This window comes from Pseudophryne corroboree, chromosome 6 (genome assembly GCF_028390025.1).
Source record: "Pseudophryne corroboree isolate aPseCor3 chromosome 6, aPseCor3.hap2, whole genome shotgun sequence".
Classification (NCBI taxonomy): domain Eukaryota; kingdom Metazoa; phylum Chordata; class Amphibia; order Anura; family Myobatrachidae; genus Pseudophryne; species Pseudophryne corroboree.
The window spans coordinates 409411435-409429859 of record NC_086449.1 but is presented as its reverse complement, the minus strand read 5'-3'; the positions used below and the strand labels follow the sequence as shown (position 1 = coordinate 409429859).

The window sequence follows — 18425 nt, the reverse complement described above, 5'->3', positions numbered from 1 at the left end:
GCGATGGATGCGGTCGATGAGAAAGTCTTCAATAGAGTTGGTTGGGAGAAGCGCCATGAAGAGGTCCGTCGCAAATTGAGTGAGCTCTGCGTTGGTGACGGTTTCTGGAATGCCTCGGAGTTTTATATTATTACGGCGTGACCTGTCCTCAAGGTCACATGTCTTCCGCCGTAGATCCGCGACTTCGGCCTGGAGTTCTTCAAGTTGGGTAATCACCTCATTATGTGACTTCACCACCTCCTCACACTTATTTTCGAGATGATCTGTGCGGTGGCCTATAGCGTCTACCGATTGTTGGCAACTTTGAAGCGCTGTCTTAACTTCCATCGAGATGTCATCTTTAAAGGAAGCCAGTAATTGCCGCATAGACCCTAGTGTGAGGGGTGCATCATCATCGAGTTGATATAGTTTTGTTTGATTCACCCTAGGGGTCACGGATATGTCATCTCCACTCCGGAGTTGCTTAGGTGCGGAGTCCGGTATGCCGGAATGTTTCTGGCTTTGGAAAGACGGGGATTGTTTAAAGAAGGCGACCTGGCGGGTTGGAGTCGGGTCTTTTTGGCGTTTGGGCGCCATAATCCCGTTGTGGAAATCCTCACCCTAATGTCGTATATACGTTAAATCGGACCCAGGAGGAGGAGAGAGAAACCTATGTCAGCTCTATATGCATGCACCGGCAGTTTTACTTCTTCAGGAGTGGTGGGGAGTTCCACACATCGCGTTGGAGATCACATCAGAACGGCCTGGCAAGAGATGAGTAACCCCACGGCATCCGGTCGGCGGGCTTTAGCGGGGATGTATTATCCTTATACGTATGTCTAGCTTTCTCTTGTGCAGGTAAATTTGAGTATCAGGGAGTGAACATGCACCGCGCCTACCTCATGTATAGAGGCACGGAGAAGCTGGTGTATTTTGCAACGAAAGATGCTTGACAGAGGCAGAACTGCAGTATTGGCTATTTGCCAGTATTCAAGGTGGTGCCTCTAGCTTCCTGTCACAGGCCTTTTATATCTTAGGTCCCTGGGTACCCTGTTAACGTTGGTGGTGTCAGCGGATGTGGGCCAAGGGCTCCGGGGTCCCCGTCTCCCCCCCCCTCTCGTCTAGACTCTCAGCAGGGAACTCGGCTCTCTTCTGGGGAGGCTCACACAGATGCAGTCTGAGGCTCCAAGATGGCCGCCGGCCAGTGCACAGGTCAGAAAAGTGCACTTTTAATATATAACCCCCGTGGTCTGGTGGCTGTTACCTCGTCCTGCGGGCGGCCAGGGGTCCTGGGCAGGCTGGGGAGCGGTGTGGGGAGAGCAGACGGAGTCTGGCGGCGCTACGGGTCCCGTTCCGCCCGCGAACCGGACCCGGAGCTCAAAATCGGGACGGCGGCAAACTCGAGGTCCCGGTCTCTGGAGCTCTAGTAGGCCTTAATTTCAAAAATGCTGCCGCGGCCTCCCGGCGGGTTCCCCTTGACCAGGGAGACGTTCACAGCCGTGGGTAAGGTCAGGCAGGGTATAGCCCAGTGCAAGGAACACCTAGTATTGTGGGTTTTAATCTTGCATATGCAGGAGCTCCTGCACAGCACTTCTTCCTCCTACAGCGTCCAAGCCACGCCCCGCATCTGATTATTTTTTTACAATTAATTGCTCGGCTCCCACCACTTCCCATGTCCTCACTCCACCACCACAGCTCCGCCGCTCCCCTCCCACAGACAGAAATGCAGATCATGCAGAATAACATGAAGCCCCGGTGCTAGGCATGCGCTGATGCTTCCAGTGGGTGGGTCTTCGGCCGAGCACATACTGTACGATCACAGTAGAAGTAGCTAGGCTTCAGAGCTTCACTGCCGAGTGCCGCGCTCTCTTATACCATGAAACGTGTGCTGTGCGGTCAGGCTGCACGGCACTCGGCAGTGAAGCTCTCTGTTCCTTTCCTTCATCTTCTCCACCAGCAGCTGAGTGACTGTTCCGGTTCACCTGCTTCTGTGTGTGTGTTGGCTTCACCTGACTCTTTCTGTGAGGCTGTACTGTGGAGCAGCAACTGTGGGCATGGGGGGTGAGGCTGTACTGTGGAGCAGTGACTGTGGGTATGGGGGGGTGAGGCTGTACTATGGGGTAGTCACTGTGGGCATGGGGGGGTGAGGCTGTACTGTGGGGTAGTCACTGTGGGCATGGGGGGTGAGGCTGTACTGTGGAGCAGTGACTGTGGGCAAGGGGGAGTGAGACTGTACTATGGGGTAGTCACTGTGGGCATGGGGGGGGGGTGAGACTGTACTGTGGAGCAGTGACTGTGGGCCTGGGGTGTGAGGCTGTACTGTGGAGCAGTGACTGTGGGCATGGGGGGGGTGAGGATGTACTGTGGGGTAGTCACTGTGGGCATGAGGGGTGAGGCTGTACTGTGGAGCAGTGACAGTAGGCATGGGGGGTGAGGCTGTCCTGTGGAGCAGTGACTGTGAGCATGGGGTGGTGAGGCTGTACTGTGGAGTAGTCACTGTGGGCATGGGGTGGGTTTGGCTGTACTGTTGGACAGTAACTGTGGGCACTGGAGAGGGGGGGGGGGTTGGAGGCTAGTGTATGTCCTGCCATGAGGCAGTAACTATGGATATTGGGGGTATATGTGCTAGTATGAGGCAATGTGAGGTTAAACCTGGACAGTACCTGTGGGCATTGTGGGGGGGGGGGGGGTATGTGCTTGGCATATGGCTGTATAATGTGTAATGCTGTGCAGTAACTGTGGGAATGGGGGGGGTATGTGATGGGCATGAGGGCCGCACTCTCCCACGATCAGGGCCGGTCCGATGTTCCGCAACTCCCCCCCCCCCCCCCCCCCCCCCCCCTTCCCCGAACAGCACCACTGTACTCAGTGGTGGAGTTTCAGAAATGTGCCTTGTGAAGTAATGACACAGCCGCGTATTCTATAAGATACGAGCGTGCAGGGGCATTCTGCAGTTACTGGTGATGAGTCGGGAACCTGGATGGCTGGCAGCTGCAGTACAAGCACAGAATCCCTGGATGGGCACCTCCTTGGACATTGGCAGGTTGGTGTTATCTGGGCATTACTGTGTGGGGCGTAATGTGCAATGGGCATCACGGTGTATATGGCTTATTGCAGTGGCTATTACTGTGTTGGGCATATGTGGTGTTAGGGGGATTACTGTGTGTGGGACATTATGTGTCACAAATGGGCATAACTGTGTAATGGGCACTACTACTACATGGCATAACATGGTATAAAGGGCACTACTACTACATGGCATAACGTGGTGTAAAGGGCACTACTACAACATGGTATAACATGAATGGGCTCTACCATGTTGTAAGATGAATAAGGGAAACTACTGTGGTGCATCGTGAATAAGGGGCACTATTTGAATTGAGGGAACTAGTGTGTAGTCGCCCCTACTTCCAAGCGAGTTATTAGTAACCTCAGTGTCCACCCTGCATAGTACCGCCATTTTCTGTCTGGCACAGCCCGCTCTGTGCTGTTCTGACCCCATCACCTCAAAACCACAACCCCACTCACTGTCACTCTTGCAAAGTACAGGGGGGTATGCAATATGGTTTGTTGGTTCCGCACTAGCAGTGCGCTGTAGGGCCACACTAAAATATAAGTAGATGTGAAAATAACCAATGTAAATAGTGCTAATAACCAAATCTTTGGATAGCACTTTGCTATTGGTGGTGCTCCCAAAACACTTTTGTAGATGAACTACACATATATGGGGAAAGAGAAGGACAAAAGAATTCCTTTTTGGGAGCACTCTTATTTGAAAATGACAGTCAATCAAAACAGTATAAGGTAGATAATGTAATGATGAATAATCTAAAACAGGGGTGGGGAACCTTTTTTCTACCGAGGGCCATTTGGATATTTATAAAATCCTTCGGGGGCCATACAAAAATTTTCAACTTAAAAAATGACCCTGCCCCCCAGTAGGTCTGCCCCTTAGAGTTACTGTGTGTGCGCGCCGGAGGCGCGCACGCGCCCAAAAAATGGGTGTGGCCAGTTAAAATGGGACGTGATACACATATGCCCCCAATAGTGCGGTGCCAGATCCACAATTGCCCCCACAGTGCCAGGTATACAAATGCCCCTCACAGTGCCAGGTATACAGATGCCCCTCACAGTGCCAGTGCCAGGTATACAAATGCCCCCCACAGTTCCAGGTATACAAATACCCCCCACAGTGCCAGGTATACAGCCCCCACAGTGCCAGGTATACAGATTCCCCCACAGTGCCAGGTATACAAATGCCCCCCACAGTGCCAGGTATACAAATACCCCCCACAGTGCCAGGTATACAGCCCCCACAGTGCCAGGTATACAGATTCCCCCACAGTGCCAGGTATACAAATGCCCCCCACAGTGCCAGGTATACAAATACCCCCCACAGTGCCAGGTATACAGCCCCCACAGTGCCAGGTATACAAATACCCCCCACAGTGCCAGGTATACAGCCCCCACAGTGCCAGGTATACAAATGCCCTCCCCTCTCCCCTCCGTGCAGCTTACCGTGGACGCGACGGAGGAGAGCGAGGCTGTCGGGTGAAAGCGGCGGCGTGTAGTACTTCAAATCAGCCGCCGGTTCGAGAGCCAATCAGAGCTCGCGGACCGGCAGCCGCGGCTCCTGATTGGCTGCCGGTCCGCGAGCTCTGATTGGCTCACGGACCGGCGGCTGGTTTGAAGTACTACACGCCGCTGGTCCCATTCTACAGCCGCGCTCTCCTCCGTCTCCCTGCTCTGACAGCTGAGACACGCTGCCGCCCGACTGAGCGGCAGCGTGTCTCACTGACACAACCTGGTGGGCCGGACCAAACGGCTTCCCCACCCCTGATCTAAAACATAACATTTATTCTGTTCCTTTAAAATATCGACCTGTATGGTCCAAATAATTAGAATCTCTATCTTAATTTCTAAATAAGAGATAGAAAGGTGAAAATATAGATTAAAATAGTGAGAGTGGGTAGCATAGGTATGCTCCACCAGTGTTGTCAGGTGAAAATATAGGTGATCATCTTGGTGATATCCACAGTGCCTGGTATTCCTAAGTGGTCTCCCCTCAGAGTACTAGCCAGGTCTATCCTATCAGCTTCCGAGATTGAAGATCGGGCTACTTTCAGGATAGTACGACCTTGAACAGTGAAGATGATAAATGAAGGAAGAAAGAACCCACTTCTGCTGTCTGTACTCTGCCTGCTATACGTCACTGAATAAATTGGCCCCAGACTTTTCCAGATGAGAGAGTGTTGGAAAAGAGAGCCGTAACCAGTCTAGGAGTGGAATAATTCACTGGATATCACGGTCATGTTCCACTTTCAATAGAAGAAAGAAGAAAGAAAGATGACACTTCTGCTTTCTGTTGTGACAGCAAAATGTACGCTGAAAAGGACAGAGCCCTTGCCAGCACTGCTGTCAGCCAGATGAGAGAGTGATAGAAAAGGTAAGAAGAGGTACAGATCAATAAGAATAAGTGTTTGAGATGTTAAATATTAATTATATTAATTCATTCATTTGAAAACATAGAGAAGAACAACATCCCAGTCACATATATAATTGATCACCTCTAAATATGGAAACCAAATGTACACACTGACATCAATAAATAAATAAATACGCTAATAATTCTGAATGGCAAATAAGCTGGAGTTCTAGACATTAGTTCAATAGCGTGTATTATATCCTGAACATTTAGGCATTCGACATATCATAATAATTCCGGTTAAATGATCAAACCGGAGTAACAGTGTCTGTGGAAATAAACAGGATCCTATTCACCTGAAACACATTATTAAATGATGGGTCATTAGTGACATAGTAACCTTGATCTCTCACATAAAAGGCTAAAATGAAACAATGTTGCAAAAGAAGTCATCAAACATAAATCTTCAGAATCATTCAGAGATTCATGAATCTTCTTTTAAACGAACTGTAAAATGAGCCTATATCCGTTCTGACAGGTTGAAATAATAATCATTGATACTGAATTTTCATAGAGAAAAAGGAGTGATAACTGCACATATGAATCCTTAATTATACTCATAACTGTTGCAAGATTACAGATGGTATGTCATCAGAAAGAAGGAATTCATAGGAATAATTCAGAGAATCATTTTCTGCTGATAAAGCTATATATTAAATTCATAGCAGTTCTGACACATTGAATTACTAATCAATAGTGTAAAGCAGTCATGAATCAGACCTTTTTACAGAAAAGTAAATTGCAACAAATGTAACAAATATACCAAAGCACCTCCATGATAATTTTTGATAATTTATAGGGAACAGCAGGGAAATGTTCTTAACTGACACGGATACTGAGTATATGTACTGATAAATTCAAGTGTCAAACCTGCAGTCAGGTATATATATATATATATATATATATACATATATGCGTCCCCGGTAAATGGTCTTCAAATATTGGCGTGAAAATGTGAGGGGAAGGAGGGGGATTTCTTTTGAAATCATGTCTATTTTAGGACGTTCCAATAATAAACAAAATACACACATATATATATCTCCTCCGCAACTTCTGTATTGGGTCTGACAGAATCTTCCTCTTCTTTATAATTGATTCATTTACCTTGATACGTATCTTGTAGACATTTATCTATATACATCAATGCTTATTGTACCAAAAAGTTTTAGACATATACTTGTATATGTGTGTCTAAATCTTTTGTACCAATCTCCTGGCTCTATATACTGAATTGTGTATTGCTTCTTCTTTTCTTTTTCTGTTTTGAATTGGGTTTATTTAACAATGAAATTCTTGCTGTCCTGGCCTTTTGGCCCTATCACATTAAGCAACTCAGATTCACCTGTCAATATAATTGTTATATCAATTTATCAATCAACTAGGGTGGATGAACTCTGGATTTGTACTAACTATTAGGATAAAATGTGGCGCCATTTGAATTCATTATCTGGGTACTATGGGAAATGTACATTATTTATGAAGTGAAAATCGTTTATCCGGTTAATTTCTTTGACTCTAATTACCAGTGATCATGTGTTCATCCCCTTATAAACTTGTGGCTGGGCTTGTGGGATTGAGGCTCCCGTGAACAAGCCCAGCGGTGAAACGTACGTCGGGACTGACGTCATCAAAGGACGTGGTGCAGTCACGGCCCCTTTTCTAGTGCGGGCGGCCGCTGCACCTTGGCGTGTGTGAGGTGTATACGGAGAGTGGAAGCAGGCTGGCCGGGAGCGGCAGACGAGACTGACAACGCCGGCATCCAAGTTGGTTTGGAGCGGCGTTTGGTAATATTTGAAGACCACTTACCGGGGACGCATATATGTGTATATATATATATATATATATATACCTGATTGCAGGTTTGACACTTGAATTTATCAGTACATATACTCAGTATCCGTATCAGTTAAGAACATTTCCCTGCTGTTCCCTATAAATTATTAAAAATTATCATGGAGGTGCTTTGGTATATTTGTTACATTTGTTGCAATTTACTTTTCTATAAAAAGGTCTGATTCACGACTGCTTTACACTATTGATTAGTAATTCAATGTGTCAGAACTGCTATGAATTTAATATATAGCTTTATCAGCAGAAAATGATTCTCTGAATTATTCCTATGAATTCCTTCTTTCTGATGACATACCATTTGTAATCTTGCAACAGTTATGAGTATAATTAAGGATTCATATGTGCAGTTGTCACTCCTTTTTCTCTATGAAAATTCAGTATCAATGATTATTATTTCAACCTGTCAGAACGGATATAGGCTCATTTTACAGTTCGTTTAAAAGAAGATTCATGAATCTCTGAATGATTCTGAAGATTTATGTTTGATGACTTCTTTTGCAACATTGTTTCATTTTAGCCTTTTATGTGAGAGAGCAAGGTTACTATGTCACTAATGACCCATCATTTAATAATGTGTTTCAGGTGAATAGGATCCTGTTTATTTCCACAGACACTGTTACTCCGGTTTGATCATTTAACCGGAATTATTATGATATGTCGAATGCCTAAATGTTTAGGATATAATACACGCTATTGAATAATGTGCTAGAACTCCAGCTTATTTGCCATTCAGAATTATTAGCGTATTTATTTATTTATTGATGTCAGTGTGTACATTTGGTTTCCATATTTAGAGGTGATCAATTATATATGTGACTGGGATGTTGTTCTTCTCTATGTTTTCAAATGAATGAATTAATATAATTAATATTTAACATCTCAAACACTTATTCTTATTGATCTGTACCTCTTCTTACCTTTTCTATCGCTCTCTCATCTGGCTGACAGCAGTGCTGGCAAGGGCTCTGTCCTTTTCAGTGTACATTTTGCTGTCACAACAGAAAGCAGAAGTGTCCTCTTTCTTTCTTCTATTGAAAGTGGAACATGACCGTGATATCCAGTGAATTATTCCACTCCTAGACTGGTTATGGCTCTCTTTTCCAACACTCTCTCATCTGGAAAAGTCTGGGGCCAATTTATTCAGTGACGTATAGCAGGCAGAGTACAGACAGCAGAAGTGGGTTCTTTCTTCCTTCATTTATCATCTTCACTGTTCAAGGTCGTACTATCCTGAAAGTAGCCCGATCTTCAATCTCGGAAGCTGATAGGATAGACCTGGCTAGTACTCTGAGGGGAGACCACTTAGGAATACCAGGCACTGTGGATATCACCAAGATGATCACCTATATTTTCACCTGACAACACTGGTGGAGCATACCTATGCTACCCACTCTCACTATTTTAATCTATATTTTCACCTTTCTATCTCTTATTTAGAAATTAAGATAGAGATTCTAATTATTTGGACCATACAGGTCGATATTTTAAAGGAACAGAATAAATGTTATGTTTTAGATTATTCATCATTACATTATCTACCTTATACTGTTTTGATTGACTGTCATTTTCAAATAAGAGTGCTCCCAAAAAGGAATTCTTTTGTCCTTCTCTTTCCTCATATATGTAGAGTACAGGGGGGCCCTCTGAAAATCTTGCTATGGGGCCCACAAAGGTCTAGTTACGCCCCTGACTGCTGCGTGTGGGTTACATTGGGTGAATGCTGTGTGTGGGTGACTGCTGTGTATGAATGTGTGCGACAGTGGGTGACTCCTGTGTGAGTGACTTTGCTAAGTTTAAATTGCCACCATATCTGCCGTTGTGCTGCTGATTTGAGATGTCTATGTCCCTGCTTGGGGAAGGAGCTGCTTTGGATGAGAAATCGCATTGGGGAGAGGGGCTAGGGGTTAAAGAAAAGAAAGCTAGTGAGAGGTGTGGGGATGAGAGAAGGAATCAGGTAGGCAGTGGGGCAAGGACGCAGGCAGGGAGTGAAACAAGCAATGAGAGGTGCGGGGAATGAGGGGGGGGGGGGGGGGGGGGCAGGTGTTGAGAGGGAAGAAGGAGCCGAACGGGTAGCAGGCAAAATGTGAGGAGTAAGTAAAGGTGAGAGACACAGGCATTCAGACACCAAGGAGAGCATTTTTTTTTTTTTTTTTTGGGGGGGGGGGGGGGGGGGGGGTGAAGTTTTGCCTAGGGTGCCGAGATACCTTGCACCGGCCCTGTCTGTCCCTGACACAAGGGTTGGCATGTTTAAAGGAAAGTAAACTAACTCATCTCATGAGCTGATCGTTTTTTTTTATTTAAAAAAGCTTGGGAGACTCCTGACATTAGACTGCAGGTTCCCAAGGGAATTATTATGGCGTATCCTTTCCCCTCAAAGGACAGTTACGGTGGACAAGGTGTTAAAGCGCTGGTCCAAAAAGGTAGCATTTCCGTCCCCTGATACGGCGGCTCTATAGGATCCTGCGGATCGTAGGCAGGAATCTACCTTAAAATCAATTTATGCGACTATTTAGACCTGCAGTAGCGTCGGCAGGGGTAGGTAGCGCAATTACAGCTTGGGCTGATAACTTGTCTTATGAAATTGACACCCTAGATAAAGATAGTATGGTATTGACCTTAGGTCACATCAAGGACGCAGCACTATATATGAGAGAGGCTGCGAGAGATATTGGGCTTTTGGGTTCAAGAGCTAATGCCATGGCAGGTTCTGCTAGTAGGTCCCTGCGGACCCGTCAATGGACAGGTGATGCTGGCTCAAAGAGTCATATGGAGGCTTTACCTTGCAAGGGTTAAGTTTTATTTGGGGAGAGCCTCGCGGACTTGGCTTTCACAGCTACCGGGGGTAAGTCATCTTTTTTGCCTTACGTTCCCCCACAGCAAAAGGAAACACCCTAATAACAGATGCATTCCTTTCGGTCGCGTAAGTCCAGAAAGGGGCGTGGTTTTCTTTCCTCGCCAGAGGTAGAGGGAAAAGAAAACCGGCTACGGCTAGTTCACAGGAAAAATGTCCTCCCCGGCCTCTACCAAATCCATCAAAGAGGTGCTTCCACACCGATTTTCAAATCGGCCTTGCCAGCTACTTCCCCGGAGAGGAAAATAGTTTTGGCTGCCATACTAAGGCTGTGTCAACAGCAAGTGATTATCATGGTTCCCCTAGTGCAACAGGGAAAGGGGTTTTATTCAACCCTATTTGTGGTCCCAAAGGCGGATGGCTCGGTCAGACCAATTCTGAATCTATAATCCCTAAACCTATATTTAAAGAGGTTCAAACTCAAGATGGAATCTCTCAAGGCAAGGATATCCAGCCTGGAAAGGGGGGGATTTTATGGTGTCACTAGCCATAAAGGATGCATACCTTCATGTCCCCATATATCCTCCTCATAGGGCGTATCTAAGATTCGCTGTACAGGATTGTCATTACCAGTTTCAGACGTTGCCGTTTGGGCTTTCCACGGCCCTGAGAATTTTCTCCAAGGTAATGGCAGAAATGATGGTGCTCCTGCGCAAGCAAGGGGTCACAAGTATCACATACTTGGACAATCTCCTGATTTATGCGAGTTCAAGGGAACAGTTATTAAAAACCGTGTCTCTCTCCCTGAGAGTACTACAACAGCGCAGCTGGATTCTAAATCTACCTAAGTCGCAGTTGGTTCCGACAACTCGGCTGTCTTTTTTGGGCATGATTCTGGATACGGGAAAACAAAGGGGTTTTTCTCCCGGTGGAAAAAGCCCAGGAACTCCAGAACATGATCAAAGACCTGTTAAAGCCAAACAGAGTGTCAGTTCATCAATACACTCGAGTATTGGGAAAGATGGTGGCGGCCTACGAGGCCATTCCATTCAGCAGGTTCCATGCAAGGACTTTTCAGTGGGACCTTCTGGACAAGTGGTCAGGGTCCCATCTGCGGATACATCGGAAGATACCCTGTCCCCCAGGGCCAGGGTCTCTTTCTCTCTTTCTCTCTCTCTCTCTCTCTCTCCTGTGTTGGCTCCAGAGTACTCCCCTTCTAGAGGGTCGCAGGTTCGGCATTCAAGATTGGGTTCTTGTGACCAAGGACGCAAGCCTCCGAGGATGGGGAGCGGTCACACAGGGAAACAATTTTCAGGGAATATGGTCAAGCCAGGAGGCTTGTCTACACGTCAATATACTGGAATTAAGGGCCATATACAATGGCCTCCGACAGGCGGAGAATCTTCTTTGCAACCTACCTGTTCTGTTACAGTCAGAAAACGTCACAGCCAGGGCGCATGGAAACCGCCAGCGCGGGACAAGAAGCAGAGCAGCAATGGCAGAAGCCACCAGGATTCTTCGCTGGGCGGAAAATCATGTAAGCGCTCTGTCAGTGGTCTTCATTCCTGGAGTAGACATCTGGGAAGCAGACTTCCTCAGCAGACACGATCTCCATCCAGGAGAGTGGGGGCTTCATCAAGAAGTCTTTGCAAAGGTGACAAGTCGTTGGGGACTTCCTCAAATAGACATGAGGGTGTCACGCCTTAACAGAAAGCTTCGGACGTATTGTTCCGGGTCAAGGGACCCTCAGGCAGTGGCAGTGGACGCCCTGGTGACACCGTAGGTGTTTCAGTCGGTCTCTGTGTTCCCTCCACTTCCTCGCATCTCAAGGATATTGAGAATCATAAGACGAACAAGAGTGCAGACAATACTCGTTGTTCCAGATTGGCCTCGAAGGGCCTGGAGTTCAGATCTTCAGGAAATGATCACAGAAGATCCGTGGCCTCTTCCTCTACCCTGTGTTTTCCAAGACTTACTGCGGTTACGTTTGACGGCATGGCGGTTGAACACCAAATCCTAGCTAGGAAAGGTATTGCGGATGAAGTCGTCCCTACTCTTATTACAGCTAGGAAGGAGGTAACGGCGAAACACTATCACCGTATCGGGAGAAAATATGTGTCTTGGTATGAAGCCAAGAATGCCCTAAGGATGATTCTCAACTGGGTAGTTTTCTCCATTTTCTGCAGTCAGGTCTGGATATGGGTATGAAGTTAGGCTCCATTAAGGTGCAGATTTCGGGTTTATCTATATTCTTTCAGAAGGAATTGGCTTATCTCCCAGATGTCCAGACTTTTGTAAAGGGAGTGTGGCTCATCCAACCTCCTTTTGTGCTTCCAGTGGCACCGTGGGACCTTAACGTGGTGTTACAGTTCCTTAAATCACACTGATTTGAACCTCTTCAAACAGTTGAATTGAAGTTTCTCACTTGGAAAGTGGTCATGGTATTGGTCTTGACATCTGCAAGGCGGGTGTCCGACTTGGCGGCTTTGTCTTACAATAGCCCCTATCTGATTTTCCATGTGGATAAAGCAGAGTTGAGGACTCGTCCTCATTTTCTGCCTAAGGTGGTTTCGTCATTTCATATGAACCAACCTATTGTGGTGCCTGTGGCTACGGGTGCCTTGGAGGATTCCAAGTCCCTTGATGTAGTCAGGGCCTTAAAGATTTATATCGCCAGAACGGCTAGGGTTAGGAAAACAGAAGCACTGTTTGTCCTGTATGCAACCAACAAGGTTGGCGCTCCTGCGTCTAAACAGACTATTGCTCGCTGGATCTGTAACACGATTCCGCAGGCTCATTCTACGGCTTGATTGCTGGTTCCAAAATTCGTTAAAGGCCCATTCCACTAGGAAGGTGAGCTCTTCTTGGGCGCCTGCCCGTGGCGTCTTGGCATTACAGCTTTGCCGAGCTGCTACTTGGTCGGGTTCAAACACTTTTGCAAGATTCTACAAGTTTGTTACCCTGGCTGATGAGGACCTCATGTTTGCTCAATCGGTGCTGCAGAGTCATCCGCACTCTCCCGCCCGGTCTGGAGCTTTGGTATAATCCCCATTGTCCTTACAGAGTCCCCAGCATCCTCTAGGACGTAAGAGAAAATAAGATTTTAAACCTACCGGTAAATCTTTTTCTCCTAGTCCGTAGAGGATACTGTGCGCCCGTCCCAGTGTGGAAAAATTCTGCAAGGCTTGTATATAGTTATTGCTTACATAAGGGTTATGTTGCAGTTGAGATCGGTCTCGGACTGATGCTGTTGTTCATGCTGTTAACTGGTTTAGTATATACCATGTTGTACGGTGTGTATGGTGTGGGCTGGTATGTATCTCGCCCTTAGATTAACAAAAATCCTTTCTTCGTACTGTCAGTCTCCTCTGGGCACAGTCCTAACTGAGGTCTGGAGGAGGGGCATAGAGGGAGGAGCCAGTGCACACCCATTCTAAAGTCTTAAAGTGCCCATGTCTCCTGCAGAGCCGTCTATACCCCCATGGTCCTTACGGAGTCCCCAGCATCCTCCACGGACTAGGAGAAAAAGATTTACCAGTAGGTTTAAAATCTTATTTTCTGATTATATAATTGAACGAAATGGGATACCACCTTGTAATATAAATATTCCAAATGTGTAATAGCACCAGATTTATGTGCTAGGGACACGTTTCTATTATTGATCATGTACGGGAAACATTGTCGTTCATCTATGCATATATAGAAAGTAATTAATTTACATTTCATTCATAATAGTTACTATTGATACTTGTATTAACCACAGTGAATACATAGCAGTGATACAAGTACACAGAAAAAATTACATTACATTGATATCTTGCTGAAAAGAAATACCATCTCATTCTAGTATAGAGACACATATATCAGTGTTTAAACTTGATTTACAGCATATTTCGCAACTCAATATATACAAGAGACTCTTGGAATTATACAGGTTTCATTTAGCTGTTCGGTGTCTGTGGTTATTTGAGAAGTACAGCAGTGTCTGTGGGAACATGGATACAATTGTATCGAGGACAGAAACTGTCCACAAGCATTTGATGAATAACAACTGTATCAATTACTGCGAGACTCATAGAATACATGAGTCAACTATTCCAACGTGTAGAAATATGTTCATAATGGTTACTATCTATGTGTATATTCATGAACATGCAATAGACATGACCGTGTGTTTGCATTTATTTCCCAATACGTTTTGGAAACAGAAACAGTTCATTTCAAAATATCCATTTATTGTAACAAAGAAATATTAGACCAATAGTGGAGAAAATATAATAGGCCCTTACTTTATATGATACCCCACGAAAGCAGAGGTGTAGCAAGGTGTCATGGTGCCTGGAGCAAGGTATGTTTCGGCGCCCCCCAACCCTGTACTGAATTGGGGGCGTGGCCACCTGGGCTGGTTCTAGACCTTGTGGCACTCAGAGCAAAAGTTTCCTTTTTGTGCCCCCCCCCCCCCCCACACACACACACACACCCGCAGGAGAAACATAGTGCGCGCCGGAAAAAAAAGGAGCATGGCTGCATAGGGAAGGGGCATCGCCACAGTTATGCCGCCTGTAGTTATGGACCCAGTAGTTGTGCCCCCTGTAGCTGTGCCCGGAGTAGTGGTGCACCCAGTAGTTGTGCCAGCGGTAGATTTGCCACCTGTAGTTGTGCCCCCTGTAGCTGTGCCCCCTGTAGATTTGCCCCTAGTAGTTGTGTTCGCTGTAGATTTGCTCCCAGTAGTTGTGCTCCCTGTAGATTTGCCCACAGTAGTTGTGCTCCCTGTAGATTTGCCCACAGTAGTTGTGCTCCCTGTAGATTTGCCCCCAGTAGTTGTGCTCCCTGTAGATTTGCCCCCAGTAGTTGGGCTCCCTGTAGATTTGCCCCCAGTAGTTGGGCCCCCTGTATATTTGCCCACAGTAGTTGTGCTCCCTGTAGATTTGCCCCCAGTAGTTGTGCTCCCTGTAGATTTGCCCTCAGTAGTTGGGCCCCCTGTATATTTGCCCACAGTAGTTGTGCTCCCTGTATATTTGCCCCCAGTAGTTGTGCCCCCTGTATATTTGCCCCCAGTAGTTGTGCACCCTGGTGCGCCGCTTACACACACAAGGAAAAACCACAAACAAAACAATACTCACCTGTCCTGCTCCTGCTGCTCCTTCTCCGCAGTCCTGTCCCATCTGGCTGCGGCGCGTCTCCACCCGTCGGGCGTCTGACGTCATGACGTCAGCCGCCCGTGCATCGCAAAGCATGGAGCAGGGGAGGGAGCTGACACTGCTCCGGCTCGCAACTGTCAGTGACTGACAGCTGCGAGCTCCGTGCGGCCAGACGGAGGTCCCGGTGGATTTGAGCTGCAGCGCCCTGTACTGTCTTGGGCGCCTGGAGCTCGAGCTCCACTGGAACCACCCTCCCTACGCCCCTGCATGAAAGCATGTATTATAATTGCATATAAGTGAAGAGTACATGATAATAAAGTACAGTAATAGAACTTGTTGCAATTATATTCAGAACCTAAATTGTACACAAAAAAATCAGAGCATAGGAACACTTAAATTCAATAAAGAATTTGGTAAGTGACGCATGAGAATAAGAGACGACACATGGCCTGTTTTTTATTCTTTGTTTTCATTTATACACAAATATATATATATTTTTTCATCACGTTATTCTATCTCCATTATTAAATTTTTTTCCCCGCTTAGCATTACCCCAATAATTCAACATGTGGAAAATAAATAAAAGAATCTAGCTCCACGTGGGTATCTGTACTGGTTCTTTCGTTCTCCATTTTTTCCCTCTCGCATCATTTCAAAGCCTGGAGCCATCATGTTTCGCACTAGAAATATATTTCATCTCATAAAATATATCAATCATGATAGAAGAACTCTTCAGTTTGGCTTAACCAATTTCAGATAGGACTTAGATAACCTTTATGAGCAGCTGTTCATTTTTATTTTTCATTCTGCTCAAGCGTAAATAATATAGAAATATATTATTCTTTTGTTATTTTATTTTCTATTAACTAGAGAAAAACACAGACTAAAATAAGAGATTAATTGTTTTTCTATTTCTTCTAATAGTTCATTTGACAGATATAGAGGAATGCCAAAAAATTATCCCAAAATGTATTTGCTTACCTTTTCTCAGAATGTTCTGTCCAGATCTTAGGGAAATACATGGTCAGAAAAGGGAATCTATTTAAGTGGGGTTGGGAACATTTATTTTTCGCTACAATACCATTTATGTCTGCGTGTTCCAGCTATGCTAAGCATGCAAATGTTGGGGAAAGGAGGACACTAGCAGAAGTTTAAAGAGCAAGAGGTATGTCAAGCACAAAGATTGCAGAGGCTGAGGACAGTGGGGTAAATTTACTAAGGTGGGAGGTTTTTTTAGAACTGGTGATGTTGCCCATAGCAACCAATCAGATTCTATCTATTATCTTCTAGAAGCAGCTAGAAAATTAAGTTGAATCTGCTTGGTTGCTATTAGCAACATCACCAGTTCTAAAAAAAACTCCCACCTTAGTAAATTTACCCCAGTTGATAGACACTCAATAGATAGATACCATATGTTAGACAGACATTAGGTCGACAGGGTCAAAAGGTCGACATGAAATTGTCGCCATAAAAAAGATAGACAAATGTTTTTGTTTTTTTTTAATTTAACATGTTTTTGGACTATTTCATACCTTCTCTATCCATGTCAGCATAGAGTTGGTTATAAACCTTATGGTGAGCGCAGCGAGACACCGAGCCCGAAGCGTGGCGAGCGAAGCGAGCCCTGCGATAGTAAGCCTTTCTACAATTGGGAGTCCCAGATGACACAAACCACAAAAATGCAAAAAACATGGTGTCTACCTTTTTCGTGTCGACCTTTTGACCCTGTCGACCTAATGTCTCTAACATACAGTATGGTGTCTATCTATTGACTAACTATCAACCCACACCCGTGTCTGAGTGTACCATTACTTTGTATCAGGGCATTGAGGGGACACAACTGCCACATTCATCAAGACCATTTGTTTTTAATTTGATATCACTATTTGCAGATCAGAGGTATGCAACTAGTGTGTGCTGAAACGTTCCACAACAGCTGAATTGTCATAAGTTATCTAGTTTAGGTGTTTTAAAATGACAAACATTTCTTTGTTTTAATTAGATTTTGTATTTAGTTGCATATTAAAATAGTCTGCCGTATAAAAGACTTGCTTTTCATTTAGAAATAATGTTTCATAATTGTCAAAATACAAAAGCTGTTTTCAGTGGATGTTATGTTTCTCTCTTGCAGATACACACGTACTGAGATTGAAAGACTTAGAGAGTAAGTGCTATACAATACATGTGAAGTTTCATGTCCGTTACGTAAAATCTAAGGGAGAGGGCATTGTATTTGTTTCATGGCCTTGGTAGAAGGAAGATGTGAAGTACACTTGCTGTCTTCTATTATTACTAAGTGGTATAGCCAAGCCCCATAAAACATTGCTATTTTTCTTGTGTTTTCTTTAAGGTTACGTGTGAAGCATGGGAATGATTGGGCTACAATAGGAGCTGCTCTGGGCCGCAGTGCCTCATCCGTGAAAGATCGCTGTCGACTAATGAAAGAGACATGTAAAACAGGTGCAAAACCTCTTCAGATTGAAATTATACTTTCATCTAGATGTCTGCCTTATTGTGTTATTAAAATAAATATCTAATGATTATTATTCCCCTATTATTACCAACAGTTATTGAGATGGCACATTTTTATAGAAGCTATTCTTATTTTCACAAATATTAAATAAAATATGCATACAGTGTTGAATTGGGTTCAACACAGGAAAGCCAAGGAATGTATTAGTGGTAACTATTCTATAGGTGACGGCAGATGATAGGCATCTTGTTGGAATAGGATAATGAAGTAGTTTTTATTGCTCAGTAGTAACTTTTAAAATAGCTGTTAAACATCACTTAAAGGTGATTATACGGGTGTGGTTCATTAGGTCGACATGCATTAGGTTGACATTCATTAGGTCGACATGGAAAAAGGTTGACATGAGTTTTTTGACTGTTTTTGGTGTCGTTTTCTTTGTAAAGTGACGGGGAACCTCAATTAGTGCACCGCATCCCCTCGCATGGCTCGGCACAGGTTACCGTTCCCAATTGTAGTCCATGTGGATCGTTAAGTATGAAAAAGGTGAAAAAAATGAAAATAATTGTGAAAAAGCACATGTCGACCTCCAATGGTCGACCCAGTGTATGTCGACCTAACGACCGCCTCCCGATTATACACATTCACAGACAAGAACAGATGAAATAAACCTTACATGTTATACAGTTTTTACTCACAGATTGGCAG

General features: G+C 45.0%; 1 protein-coding gene across 4 annotated transcripts in view; it reads left to right on the top strand.

Annotated features, from left to right (window-relative positions):
• The window catches only part of DMTF1 (cyclin D binding myb like transcription factor 1), a 288329-nt gene that overhangs the window by 163365 nt on the left and 106539 nt on the right, over positions 1-18425 (top strand). For all 4 annotated transcript variants that reach the window (XM_063926916.1, XM_063926917.1, XM_063926918.1 and 1 more), the window contains exons 8-9: positions 17379-17411; positions 17598-17707. In XM_063926916.1, the coding sequence (XP_063782986.1) occupies positions 17379-17411; positions 17598-17707 (143 nt within the window). The remainder of the gene's footprint in view (positions 1-17378; positions 17412-17597; positions 17708-18425) is intronic.